General features: G+C 51.6%; 2 protein-coding genes across 7 annotated transcripts in view; one reads left to right on the top strand and one right to left on the bottom strand.

Moving 5' to 3' along the window:
* The window catches only part of TJP3 (tight junction protein 3), a 42698-nt gene extending 39203 nt beyond the window's left edge, over nucleotides 1-3495 (top strand). For all 6 annotated transcript variants that reach the window (XM_053580102.1, XM_053580108.1, XM_053580080.1 and 3 more), the window contains 5 exons: nucleotides 500-710; nucleotides 797-897; nucleotides 1347-1637; nucleotides 2846-2892; nucleotides 3256-3495. In XM_053580102.1, the coding sequence (XP_053436077.1) occupies nucleotides 500-710; nucleotides 797-897; nucleotides 1347-1637; nucleotides 2846-2892; nucleotides 3256-3358 (753 nt within the window). In that variant the 3' untranslated portion in view covers nucleotides 3359-3495. The remainder of the gene's footprint in view (nucleotides 1-499; nucleotides 711-796; nucleotides 898-1346; nucleotides 1638-2845; nucleotides 2893-3255) is intronic.
* A 57-nt stretch (nucleotides 3496-3552) lies between these two features.
* Nucleotides 3553-12621, bottom strand: APBA3 (amyloid beta precursor protein binding family A member 3). Its single transcript, XM_053580127.1, has 11 exons — nucleotides 12479-12621; nucleotides 11285-11903; nucleotides 11160-11199; nucleotides 6152-6297; nucleotides 5978-6064; nucleotides 5735-5893; nucleotides 5171-5350; nucleotides 4867-5079; nucleotides 4086-4205; nucleotides 3854-3994; nucleotides 3553-3765 (listed from the first exon to the last, which is right to left on the bottom strand). Exons 2-11 carry the CDS (start codon nucleotides 11864-11866, stop codon nucleotides 3694-3696), a joined length of 1740 nt encoding a protein of 579 aa, XP_053436102.1. The 5' UTR covers nucleotides 11867-11903; nucleotides 12479-12621; the 3' UTR covers nucleotides 3553-3693.
* Nucleotides 12622-13521: the final 900 nt, after the last annotated feature.

The raw sequence follows: 13521 nt of genomic DNA, 5'->3' as shown, positions 1-13521 counted from the left end.
TTTTGGCCGGGGCTGGGTTTGAACCCACCACCTCCGGCATATGGGACCGGCGCCCTCCTCCTTGAGCCACAGGCACCGCCCGATGGGTCCCATTTCATGGATGGGGAAACTGAGGCCTGGGTTTGCAACCACGTTCTGACCTGTTCTCACTCCATGCCCCACAAGTGTGGTCTCCCACGGGGCCCTTCTTGGAGGCCCTATGCAATGGGAGGCCTGAGGGTGACAAAGACTGCCCGAGTCACACAACAGCAAGCCTTGTGCAGAGGCAGAGAGACTCAAATTAGGGCTTTGGTGCCTAAGATGCCATAGCTTGAGCTATTACCAACCCCTGCCTCCAATGTGCTGATCTGTGGATGCGCAAGCCTGAGGTCCACTCTGACCTCAGAATCTTTGTCTAATTTGTCTTTCTGATTCTCCTGCATGTGGTTCAGTTTCTCTCTCCACTCTCTCTGTTTCTCCCTTCAATTCCCCGCCCCCTGCACCTGGGGACTTGGTCCAGGACAAGCATGCGCTCCTGGATGTGACCCCATCGGCAATTGAGCGCCTCAACTATGTGCAGTACTACCCCATTGTGGTCTTCTTTGCTCCTGAGAGCCGGGCGGCACTCAAGGCACTGCGCCAGTGGTTAGCACCTGCCTCCCGCCGCAGTACCCGCCGCCTCCATGCACAAGCCCAGAAGCTGCAGAAGCACAGTGGCCACCTCTTCACAGGTAGAGTGGGGAGCCAGATGTCCCAGGGTGGATGGTGGTCGTCCTGGGCTGAGCCTCCAGACCTCTCTGCTGCTCTTTACCCACAGCCACTATCCCCCTGCATGGCACAAATGACACCTGGTACCAGGAGCTCAAGGACATCATCCGAGAGCAACAGACCCGGCCCATATGGATGGCTGAGGACCAGGTGCTGTGATGCAAGGACTGGTGGGAATGTGGAGGCCTTGCAGATACTGCCCAGGACCAGACGGTTTTAGAGCCTCTGAGTTGGGGCTTGACCAAGCATCGTGCTGTAGCCAGGACCAAGATTTGATCTGAGATTAGGGTCTTGGCTTAGTACTTAGGGGTGGCTGAGACAAGGAGAATTCAATTTTGGAATGGAGTCTCCTCTTGTGGCTGGAGTCAAGGGTTCAGCTCAGATTTGGAGGCCCAGCTTTAAATCAAGGTCCATGGCTAGAACTCATGCTGGATTGAAAGGTGAAGCTTCCACTGAGGCTTGAATGTGAAGTCTATTTGAGGTTGCGGGCCAAGGGGTGGGGCTGCTGCTGGGGTCCTGGCTAGGGCAGGGGTGTATCTTGGTTCAGCCAGGGCTAGCTGTAGTATCCACATCCCCCACCCTCCCCACCCCCCCCGCAGTTGGATAGCTCCTCAGAGGAAAACTTGGACCTCCCGCACCGCGGCCTGGCCAACAGCGCCGCCGACCTCAGCTGCGACAGTCGGGCCAACAGCGAGTACGAGGAGACCGACGGTGAAGGTGGCATCTACACAGATGGAGAGGGCTACACAGATGGTGAGGATGGGCCCCACATGGATATGGACGACAGGCCCTTGGTGGCAGCCCTGGCTCGGTCCTCAGAACCTGTGCAAGTGGATGAGCCCCAGAGCCTGAGGGATCATGGGAGAATATCAACTCACCAGGGGACCCAGGTATGCAGGGGGAGGTCCCAGCGAGTCTCGAACTGGCAGACTTGTCAACAAACGTCTCTGATCAGACCCAGCTAAGCCACTGGGCAACTTGAAGCATTTCAACCTCAGAGTATCAGTGTCCTTATCTAGGATACAGGGATATACCAGAGTTGACACCACAGTGTAGTTGTGAAAACTCAAGGTGCTTAGTGCACATCTTGCCACATAGTTGGATGTTTTAACAGTATCATTTTTTTTTTTTTTTTAGAGACAGTCTCACTTTATCGCTCTTGGTAGAGTGCCATGGTAACATGGCTCACAGCAACCTCCAACTCATGGGCTTAGCTGATTCTCTTGCCTCCGCCTCTTGAGTAGCTGGAACTACAGGCACCTGCCATGACTGGCAATTTTTTTTTTTTTGTAGAGACAGAGTTTCACTTTATGGCCCTCGGTAGAGTGCCGTGGCCTCACACAGCTCACAGCAACCTCCAACTCCTGGGCTTAAGCGATTCTCTTGCCTCAGCCTCCCGAGTAGCTGGGACTACAGGCGCCCGCCACAACGCCCGGCTATTTTTTGGTTGCAGTTTGGCCGGGGCTGGGTTTGAACCCGCCACCCTCGGTATATGGGGCCGGCACCTTACCGACTGAGCCACAGGCGCCGCCCCCATGCCTGGCAATTTTTTTGTTGCAGTTTGGCCAGGGCTGGGTTCGAACCCACCACTCTGCCAGCACCCTACCCACTGAGCCACAGGCACCACCCGTTTCAACAGTATCAATGTTTATTGAAGTTAAGTCTTCATGGGGCTGTCTCAAGTACCTTTCTGCAAATTCAAAGGCAGCATACCCCTCCCTCCAGACCGCCGCTAATGATTTCCCTGGGGTTGTGCAGTGCCCAGCTTGCTCAACGGACCATAGCAGCCTGCTTATGGGGCTGCCATCATTCAAAGCACTTTACATACATGAACTTAAGACAACAGCCCTCTGAGGAAGTGCACAGATGAGGCATCTAACTCCCCCTTTGCCAATAGGCTGTGAGATCTCAGCTAAAGCTACTCCTGTATCAGCCGCAGTTTTCTTAAAATTGGGATGACCTGCAGACATGTCAGGAAGTCAGAACGTCTGTGGACAGCACTGCCTGAGCAAATGCGGGGAGGTGGGACAGAAGTGATTACTGGATTTCTACTTATACTTTGGGGGGAATTGTGAACCACCTCTCTCACTCTTCCAAGGTGGGCAGTTACCACCCCCAGGGTCAGTGGCGACAAGACAGCATACGGTAAGAACCCCTTACTCCAGATTGGGGGCCCTTAACCCTTGGGCTCAAACGTTGGGGTTCAGAAGATCTAGAACCAAGCTATGCCTTCAAGGTGCTCCTAGCCTACTGGGCATGATAGAACCACTTTACATTGTATAGTCAAGGGAGCAGGAACCATTTTTCTGGGAGGACTGAAAAGGCTTCTTGAAGGATGGGACATTGTAGATGGGTCTTTAAAGGGTACATAGGAGTTTGTTAACAAGGCCCTACCCATAAATGCCCAGATTTGCTCACTCTCTGCCCACACTTACTGTGCCTTAGTTAATGGTAAGCAAATTCATAGCCTCCCTACCACAGCATCTGCTCTACTTCCTTAACCCCCAGGATATACGAACAAGAAGCTCTGAAGAAAAAGTTTACACGAGCCCGAGATGTGGAGTCTTCCGATGATGATGGATATGACTGGGGCCCAGCCACTGATCTGTGACCCCTTCCAAGCTGCCAGATGGACCATCTTCCCTCTTCCTGGAGCTGGGACCTGGTTACCCATACAGAACCCTCAACTGTGTCTCCCTCTACCTGGTCTTTAATATATTTTGAAGCACTGGCTTCTAATGGCTTCCAGGAAGTCGCCAGAGGGTTGAGCCCCTGACTTTCTTCTTAGCTTCACAGACCCTGGTCCAAGGTTTTGCCCATTCAATATACTTTTAATTTTTATATAGGAAATACCATAGGGCCAAGAATCCCTTGGGGCACAGATAGCCAAGGGGCTGAGGATAAATTTCCAGGCTAAGGCACAGTGGTAGGTGTGGGGCAAGGTAGTCACAGGTAGATGGGCTGCTCCTGGCCTGTGAGGAGGCGGTAGGTGGCAGCTGGCATCATCTTGATGTGTACCTGGTGGCCAGAGAGGAAAGGGATACGAGGGCTCAGGGCTGGCTTGGGTTCAAAGGTGGGCACCCCATGCCACCCACAGCCTATGTACCTCGCCATGGGCCTCAGTGAGCAGCTCAATGATCCGGGCATGTGATGTGGCCACTACACTCTGCCCATTGATCTCAATGATGCGGTGTCCCACGCGGATACCTCCACGCTCGGCAATGCCCCCACGGAGGAGGCTGCAGATCTGGAGGGAAGGGACGGGTAGGAGGGGAGTGCTAAGGGGGCTGCACTCAGCAATGCCCCCCACACCCCCACACCCAGGCCCAGGGCCTCACAATGCCATCTTCCACGCAGAAGCCTAGCTGCTCGTGGGCGTGGGGTCGGCGGATGATGGCGGTGGTAACAGGTGGGCAGTGGACGATGCTGAGTGTCACTGATGTCTGCGACTTCACCTCCTGAGGAACAGGAGCTATTGGCCTAGCTTAGGTGCTAGGAGACTGGGACCACCTGGCAAGCCTCAGCCCTTCTCTGTGCCCCATCTTACCCACCCATAAACTGGAGTTTGGGATTCAAGGTTCTTAATTATGGAAGATACCTGGAGATATGGTTAGCAATATACCTGGGCCACGCAGGCTCAGGGTTAGAGCCATGTAACCTCTAACCCTGCTGGGCCTGTCCTCAGGGTCAAAAGCCAAGTGATAGCAGGGCCCACGAAGCAGGGCAAAAGGCTATGTGGACTGTGTCAGCTCCACCCCACTGACCTGGGCAGGTTCCTCCCCATCTCTAGGCCTGTTTCCCCACCTGGGCAAGACTTAAAAACATGGGTTAAGACTCAAAAACATGTCAGCTGTTCTTTGGCAGAGAGAAAAGGGCCCCAACTCTGGAGCCAGGCCACTGGCATTTCAGTCCTGGCTCTGGCACTAGATAGTGCCCTCGATAAGTGACTTCCCCTCTCCAGGCCTCAGTTTCCCCATGGGCACACTGGCAGGCAGAATTTAAAGTTCTACTCTGTCCCTTTTGGACTGGGCCAGAGAGACCTAGCCAGGAAGAGACCTCTCCTCTCTTGGCCTTCCCAGGTACACAGAAGGGGGCCTTGGCCAACCCGGAAGAACTCACACGCACAGCAGCCTGGCAGGTTGCCAGGGGCAGCCCTACCAGGCTAGTCCCATTGATGGCAGTGAGGCGGTCCCCGATGCTGAGGGCTCCTGAGCGCTCGGCAGGGCCCCCATGCAGTAGGTTGGCAATGACAGCTGTGGGCAGCAGGGAGCCCCAGCCTGACTCTACCAGGGCCACACCCAGGCCCTCCCCACGTTGCTTCTCAATGCACACCTGGGAAGGACACAAGGGGGCTCAGAGGCTGTTCAGTGCAGGTGGGCAGTGGGCAGGGGCCAGGTGGGGGCAGCCAACCCTCCACACTTACCTCCCGGCAGTTGTCACTGTTGCAGAAGTGGTCGAGGTCCCCGTTGTGGAGGTGGCCAGGGCCTGCAGTTCTTGAGCTAGGGTAGGTACCCACCTGGGTGGGATCGATGCCGCTTTCTCGCAAAAACTGGCTGTAGGCGACAGTGAAGGCCTGGCCGATGGCCTGCGCAATGAGCTGGGCCTGTGGGGGTGGGGTGGTAGTGTCCCTGGGGGTTTATCTCCCTGCTTCCTCCAAGTTCCTTGATAGCCTTGGAGCCAAGCCCTCCTGTGCCCACCTGTGATGAGACTCCCAGGGCTTTCAGGAAGGTGGGGACAAGGCTAAGACCTTAGAAAAGCCACTGGAAGAGGGGAGTGGAGGCGAGATAGCTAACTGCAGCAAAAACTGTGGGAAAAGTTCTTTGGGAGACCCAACTCCTGGCCCTGGGGCTGGAAGGGCAGCAGGGACAGCCCAGAAGTAGGGAAGGTTTATGGGAGACAGTTGCCAGCCTCAAAGACTAATAAGCCCCATCTCGGGTTCAGGGCTATGTCCCCTGTCCCCCAGAATACCAAGGCCCTGGCTGCTCACATCCTCTGAGTGGAATACATGGCAGATCATCCTGTAGAGGCGGCGGCCACTGTCCTGGTGTATCCGCCTCTGGGCCCGCCGCCGCGCCATGAGTACCAGCACACAGCCGATGTCAGCAATATAGGAGATAGTCTGTAGAGCATGGTCCATCATAGCCTCCTGCAAGTGGGGAGATGTGGCACAGGTATTGGGACTGCCTGTCTCTGAGTCTCCCACACTCCTGGCCAGGTCCCTGCTCTGTACCTGTGAGTCAATGGTCAGCACCTTGATCCTCTTGGTGGAGACAAAGAGGTCCACGTCTGTCATGGGCTGGGTCTCACCATCAGGGGCCTGTGGAGGGTGGCATGGGAGGTGGAGGCCCCCAAAGATCTGGCCTCTCTCTGCAGCCCATCTGCCTGCTCCCAGCCCCAGGCTCACCTTGACACGGTCCATTGCCTCTCTGGCCTGGGCCATGCGCACACTGGGGGGTGGGTTTCGTTCAGACACCAGCTGGGTGGAGCCCAAGTATTTGGCCCCAAATATGACACCATCTAGGAGGTCTTCATGGTCACAGGGACCAGGTACTGTGGACAACAGCAGGGAGAAGCCCATCCCTTAGAAATCCACCCCCATGGGCTCTGCGCTCCCTGAAATGGCCTGGAAGCACTAATTCCACCTTGTGGCTCAACACACTCAAGAACCACGACACTCAGCCCACTTTCCAGAACCATCCAAGAGTCTCAGCCCTCCTAGGTCTAGAGCAGCGGTTCTCAACCTGTGGGTTGCAACCCACAGGAACTGTATTAAAGGGTCACGGCATTAGAAAGGTTGAGAACCACTGGTCTAGAGTCTTCTGTCCATCCCTCAAGGACATGCAGGCCGTGTAGTCAGTACTTGGAGCTGAGTTCAGAACCAAAGCCAAACCAGATCTAGCACTCAACAGATAAACCTTCATCCCATGTTTCTAGAATTCTATGATCTGAGTAGGACTACACAGTCCCATTCCAATTTTTTTTTTTTTTGTAAAGACAGAGTCTCACTTTATGACCCTAAGTAGAGTGCCGTGACGTCATACTGCTCACAGCAACCTCCAACTCCTGGGCTTAGGCAATTCTTGCCTCAGCCTCCCGAGTAGCTGGGACTACAGGCGCCTGCCACAACACCCGGCTATTTTTTTGTTGCAGTTTTTGTTGCCGGGTTTGAACCTGCCACCCTTGGTATATGAGGCCGGTGGCTTACCAACTGGGCCACAGATGCCATCCCCATTCCAATTTCTAAAGTCTACAACACTTTATAACTATAGTCAACCCTGTGGATGGGTTCTGGAATTTTGCAATCAATCTAATCAGCCAACTCTGCCTACTGTTCTAGAATTCAATCCAGTCAGCCCAAGACAATAGACAGCTCTATTCCTTGGTTGTAGAACTGCCCGATCAGAGCAGAAAGAAACAACTATCTACCTGTCTAAAGGTGTCCAGAACCCCAGAAGGCTTGGATCCTTAATTCTAAAACTCCCTGATAAATCTCAAATAACGATCCTGTCAGGGGTTCTAGAAACCTCTCATTCCAGAATCAGACTGCTTTACTCCTTGATTCTAGAACTTCTTAGTTTCTGATAGCACCAGGTAGCTCTTCCTATGATTCTAGAATCTCAAGTAGTTCACAAACTCAGCCCTGACACTGATTCTGAGAATTATCTGAAAAGTGCTATGGCTAGGCTCGGCACCTGTAGCTTAGTGGCTAGGGCGCCAGCCACATATACCAAAGCTGGTGGGAAGCCTGGGCACGCTAAACAGCAATGACAACAACAAAAGAATAGCCAGATGTTGTGACAGGCGCCTGTCGTCCTAGCTACTGGACAGACTGAGGCAAGAGAATCTCTTAAGCCCAAGAGTTTGACATTGCTGTGAGCTGTGATGCCACAGCACTCTACCAAGGGCAACAAAGTAAGTATCAAAAAGAAAAAAAAAAAAAAGGGGCGGCGCCTGTGGCTCAGTGAGCAGGGCGCCAGCCCCATATACCGAGGGTGGCGGGTTCAAACCCAGCCCCGGCCAAACTGCAACAAAAAAATAGCCGGGCGTTGTAGCGGGCGCCTGTAGTCCCAGCTACTAGGGAGGCTGAGGCAGGAGAATCGCCTAAGCCCAGGAGTTGGAGGTTGCTGTGAGCTCTGTGACACCACGGCAGTCTACTGAGGGCAATAAAGTGAAACTATGTCTCTACAAAAAAAAAAAATATATATATATATATATGCGCTCTAGGAGAAATCTAGAATGTTTCTAAAACAACCTCAACCTTGGCTCTAGAGTTCCCCGAGGCACCTAAAACCAGAGAGCTTTGCCAGTTTTAGAATGTTCTAAACAGTAACTATTACTTTGGTTTAGAAGCACAGGTACAGGCCCCAGTTCTGGACATCCTTAAGTGAATTTAATCTACAGCCAGCTCTGCCTATCATCCTTGTGATCTAAGAATCCAGGAACAGACCCATTCTGGGGTTCTAGAATTGTGCCATCCCCTAGGGCAGCCACCAGGCACATGAGACTATTGTGCACACAAAATATGGCTAGTCCAGATTGAGATATGCGATAAGTATAAAATACACATAGGATTTTGAAAATTTAATAGGAAAAAAGTAACCTAATTTAAAAATAGTGATTATATGTCAAAAAGATAACATTTTAATTGTACTAGATTAATTAAAATATATTATTGAAGTTAATTCCGCCCCTGTTTTTAGGGGTTTTTTTTTTTGTTTCTTTCATTATTTTTAGTGACAGAGTCTCACTTAATGGCCCTCAGTAGAGTGCTGTGGCATCACAGCTCACAGCAACCTCCAACTCCTGGGCTTAGGTGAAGTCTTGGCTCAGCCTTCCGAGTAGCTGCGACTACAGGTGTGTTTCTTTTTTTTGAGACAGATTTTCACTATGTCGCCCTCACAGAGTGCCGTGGCATCACAGCTCACAGCAACCTCAAACTCTTGGGCTTAAGCGATTCTCTTGCCTCAGCCTCCCAAGTAGCTGGGACTACAGGCACCCATCACAACACCCAGCTATTTTTTTGCTGTAGTTGTCATTGTTGTCTGGCAGGCCCAGGCTGGGTTCAAACTTGTCAGCCCTAGTATATCTGGCCAGTGCCCTAGCTGTTGAGCTATAAGCGCCAAGCCTGTTTTTAGGGTTTTTTAAAAATGTAGATAACCAGGGCGGTGCCTATGGCTCAGTCGGTGAGGCGCCAGCCCCATATACCAAGGGTGGCGGGTTCAAACCCGGCCCCGGACAAACTGCAACCAAAAAATAGCCAGGCGTTGTGGCGGGTGCCTGTAATCCCAGCTACTCGGGAGGCTGAGGCAAGAGAATTGCTTAAGCCCAGGAGTTGGAGGTTGCTGTGAGCTGTGTGAGGCCACGGCACTCTACCAAGGGCCATAAAGTGAGACTCTGTCTCTACAAAAAAAAAAAAATGTAGATAACCAGAAAAAGTTAAATCATATATGGCTCACATCATATTTCATTGTGGTTCTATCTAGAACTTTCTGATGACACTAGAATTAGACAGAAAAAGTTATTTGTTTTTTTGTTTTTTTTTTTGGAGACAGTTTCACTTTGTCTCTCCCAGTAGAGTGCCTGTGGCATCATACTTCATAGCAACCTCAAACTCTTGGGCTCAAGTGATCCTCTTGCTTCAGTCTCCAGAGTAACTGGGACTACAGGTGCCCAACACAGCGCCCAGCTACTTTTAGAGACAGGGTCTCACTCTAGGTCAGGCTGGTCTCAATCTCGGGCGATCCACCCACTTTAGCCTCGGAGAGTGCTGGGATTACAGGCGTGAGCCACTGTGCCTGGCAGATAGAAAAAGTTAAATCACATGGCTCACATTATATTTCCATTGCAGTTCTATCTAGAACTTTCTGATGACACTAGAATTTTCTGTTTATAGAAATTCCGGTTCTAGAATACACAAGGTCTAGAACAGTAGATAAATTCTATTTGCTCCTTGGTTCTAGAATTCTCCAATCTGACTAGAACCCAGAGGCTCTGTTCATGGATTCAGAATACACCCATCAGCTCAGGCTCCTCTAATCTAGAACCACAGGCAAAATGCCAAGCACTGGAACATCCCACATGAGTCATAGATCTATCTGTGATTCTAGAACCTTCCTGGAGCTATAGGTCCAAACCAGCTTTTCTACCTGGAACCACACAACTTGCTCTTTGACCTATAGTAGTTTTGGAGGAAATTGTAGAATATTCCAGAAGGCCAAAATTGGCTTTTCCCATGCTTTTTGGGCAGGGTTTGGTAAACTTTTTCTGTAAAGGGCCAAACGATACATGTTTTCAGCTTTGTGGGACATACGGTTTCTGCTGTAACTACTCAACTCTACTGTTATAACAGGAAAGCAGAAATATAGAAAAGAACAGGTGTGAATGTGTTCCAGTAAAACTTTATTTAGCGGGCAGCGCCTATGGCTCAGTCTGTAAGGCGCCGGCCCCATATACCGAGGGTGGTGGGTTCAAACCCGGCCCCCGGCTGAACTGCAAACCAAAAAATAGCTGGGCGTTGTGGCGGGCGCCTGTAGTCCCAGCTACTCGGGAGGCTGAGGCAAGAGAATCGCTTCAGCCCAGGAGTTGGAGGTTGCTGTGAGCTGTGTGATGCCATGGCACTCTACTGAGGGCAATAAAGTGAGACTCTGTCTCTACAAAAAATAATAATAATAAATAAATAAACTTTATTTAGCATGGTCTGCAATCCTAACATTCTGGGAGGCTGATATAAGAGAATCTTATCTCTTGAGCTCAAGAGTTTGAGAACAGCCTGAGCAAGAGCAAGAGCAAGACCCTTCTCTATCAAAAATAGAAAAATTAGCTGGTTGCAGTGGTACTCCTCTGTAAGCCTAGTTACTGAGGAGGCTGAAGCAGGAGGATCTCCTGAGTCCAGGAGTTTGAGGTTGTTGTTAGCTTTGATGACACTGCTGCACTCTACCCAAGCAACTGAGCAAGACTCTGTCTCAAAAAACAACAACAAAAAAACCCCAAACCAGCAATAAACTCCCTTTACTTACAGACATTGAGATTTGAATTGGATATTGTGTCACGATATATAATTCCTCTTTCAGTATGTTTTTCAATCATTAAAAAAGCAAAAGCCATCCTTAACTTAGGAGCCCTATGAGAACAGGCAGCAGGCTAGATCTGGCTGGCAGAGGGTGATTTGCAATCCTTGTTCTAGACCTGAGCACCACAAATGGCCAAGGCCATTCTAGCACCCCCTCCTCACGCTACGACATTCTCAAAACTGTTTTTCCTCTCCCTGGCCACCTGGAATCTGCTCAAAACCATCCTCAGAGCTCCGTAGCAAACTTGTCCTTACTGGCAAACTGTCCCCAGATTTGGGGAAACCAATTCTGCTTGTTTTGCAACCCGTAAGTCCCTGGGGCCAGAGTGGTAGGAACACTCACCCTCCTGGAGGGCAGGGTATGAAGCCAAGGTCGTGGGGCTCTGGAAGAAGACAGAGGGGCAGGACTGAGTCGCCCTGCTTGGTTCCAGGCAGTTGAGAACACCTGGAGGATGGGACAGGCACTACCTGGGCACTGGTGGGGGCAGCAGGCTCTTCAGGTGTAACCAGAGGTGCTGTCTCCAGCCAGGGTTCTGGGGAGCTGCCTGAGCTATCACTGCCCCCCCGCTCAGCAGAGGCTCTCTCTGCCCATTCCAGGGAGCCAGGATCCTCATCTGGGTCCTCAGGGGGCTGCAACAGGCGAGGGGCAGGCTCCGGAGGCTCTTGGGGACCAGGATGAGAAGGCGAGCATTCCTCAGAGTGCAAAAGACTCAGCAAGTCATCCCGGTCAACCTCGGCAGACAAGAGCCCATGGGCATCAGTGATGTCCTGGGAGGCCAAGCCATGGCCAGTGGCAATGTGTAGAGGGCAGGGGGTTCCATCTGGGGACAGGCTCACCAGATCACCTGGCAGAGCTTCAAATTGTTGCACCAGGTCCTGTACGCTTGATCCATCTAGTTCCATTTGACTCAGGCTGCTGGGGCCTCCAGGCACTGGATCCCATGGGCTGTCAGAGGTGAGGTCCTCAGGGGGCACAAGACTGTCCCTGGGCTCTTCCAAGTCCATGGCTGGAGACCCTGATGGTGATCGAGGCATTGTGAGGAATTCCATGCCCGGACTCCAGACTCACGCTGGCATCTTCATATGGCTGAGAGAGATCCAAAGTTAAGGCTTCCTACCTCGGCACTGTTGATAGAGAACACATGATTTGACTTTCACTGCACCCTACAAGGAAGTTAGAATCCCCACTTTGCAGATAAGGAAACTGAGGCAGAGAATGGGGTAGGGGCTTCCTAGACTCCTGTGATCAGGAGTCACCCAGACCTCTCCTAGCCCAACTCGTGGACTCTGTTCACTCTAGCCTTGGTATTCCAAGTCCTCCTACCCTGAGACTTGAAACCTAGTCTGGAAACAGACCTGCTCACATCCTGATGCTACAGACTGATCAGAGGCAGGTCCTGTGACCTCCACACCTAGTAACTCAAGACCCCAATCCAAGACTTTAGAGTCTAAAGTTTAGACCAAGGACCCCATATTTAAAACTAAAGGTCCAAGACGCCACGAAGCAAACTCCAGTCTCCAAACCTTCAATATCATAAGACCGACCGCAAACTCAGACCCCGACTTCAGAACCTAACCTAAAGACCCGACCCCAGCCCGCAGTCGGACTCTAGACCTCAAGCGCCAACCCCAGCCCCCGCCTTGCTCTGCTGGGACACTCACTTCCTACACCGAGGCTATCTCAGTCCCGCGCAGCCCCCAAAACAGCCCCGGCATATTCCGGCAGCGATCCTAGCAGCCGCAGCTCGCGGATTCTCTGCCAGGGCGCCGTCTCATCTATCCGCGCAGCGCCTGGCTCATCGGGCATGCGCGGCCTCGCGAGGCCTGCTGGGAAATGTAGTCAGTATCTGAAATGTAGTCAGGTAATCTAGGCAGCCCCACTACGCGGTGTAATAGACCCGAAGTTAGTATTCTGGTCCTAGCTGCACGCAGTGTGAGCTCGGGCTAGCCCCTTAACCTGTTTTCTCTACTGGGAAATAGGGTTAACAATCACTGCTTGCCTCCTAAGGTTGTGATCATTATTCTAAGGGATGGCAGATGGGAAGAAGTGGAGCTGGAAATCTTAAAAGAGAAATAGTTTCTGTGAGACTTTGGGGCACCGGAAGCAGCATGGAAACCCTGTTGAAGACGGATTTCCTGTTTGGCTCACCGTAGGGAGACAATGGCGCTCCCCATAGGATTTGGGATTTGCCTAGAATCTTTACCTCCCTGAGCCTCAGTTACCTCACTTATTAACTGGCGATAAAGTAGTAGCTACCTCCTGGCTCGGAGCCTGTACCTTAAGCAGCTAAGGCTCCAGCCACATCCTCCAGAGCTGGCAGGTTCGAATCCAGCCTGGGCCTGCCAAACAGCAATGACAACTACAACCAAAAAATAAAATAGCCGGGCGTTGTGACGGGCGCCTGTAGTCCCAGCTACTTGGGAGGCGTTGGCAAGAGAATCGCTTGAGCCCAGGAGTTGGAGGTTGCTGTGAGCTGTGATGCTACAGCATTCTACCCAGGGCGACAGCTTGAGGATCTGTCTCAAAAAAAAAAAAAAAAAAGTATCTACCTCCTAATTGTATTAAATGGGATCAGGCAGGTTAAGGATTAGCAACAGGGTTGGAATACACTGAGAGTCTAATGTTTTTCTTTTAGGCTTTCAAGAATTGCTCATTGATGGAATCAGAAACAAAGTGTGATATTTTAAGTAAATGTTACGTAAAT

Source organism: Nycticebus coucang, chromosome 2 (assembly GCF_027406575.1).
Source record: "Nycticebus coucang isolate mNycCou1 chromosome 2, mNycCou1.pri, whole genome shotgun sequence".
NCBI classification, from domain to species: Eukaryota; Metazoa; Chordata; class Mammalia; order Primates; family Lorisidae; genus Nycticebus; species Nycticebus coucang.
Note: the sequence above shows the minus strand (reverse complement) of the source record. Positions and strands in the feature narration are given on the sequence as shown.

Bases quoted from the DNA above. Each gene is read 5' to 3' on its own strand.
- APBA3 (XM_053580127.1), bottom strand. From the start codon at position 11,866: ATGGAATTCCTCACAATGCCTCGATCACCATCAGGGTCTCCAGCCATG. The intron at 5,080-5,170 runs GTAAGTGTGGAG...TGTCCTTCCCAG, and splicing joins ACAGTGACAACTGCCGGGAG to GTGTGCATTGAGAAGCAACG. The intron at 3,995-4,085 runs GTGAGGCCCTGG...CCTTCCCTCCAG, and splicing joins TCTGCGTGGAAGATGGCATT to ATCTGCAGCCTCCTCCGTGG.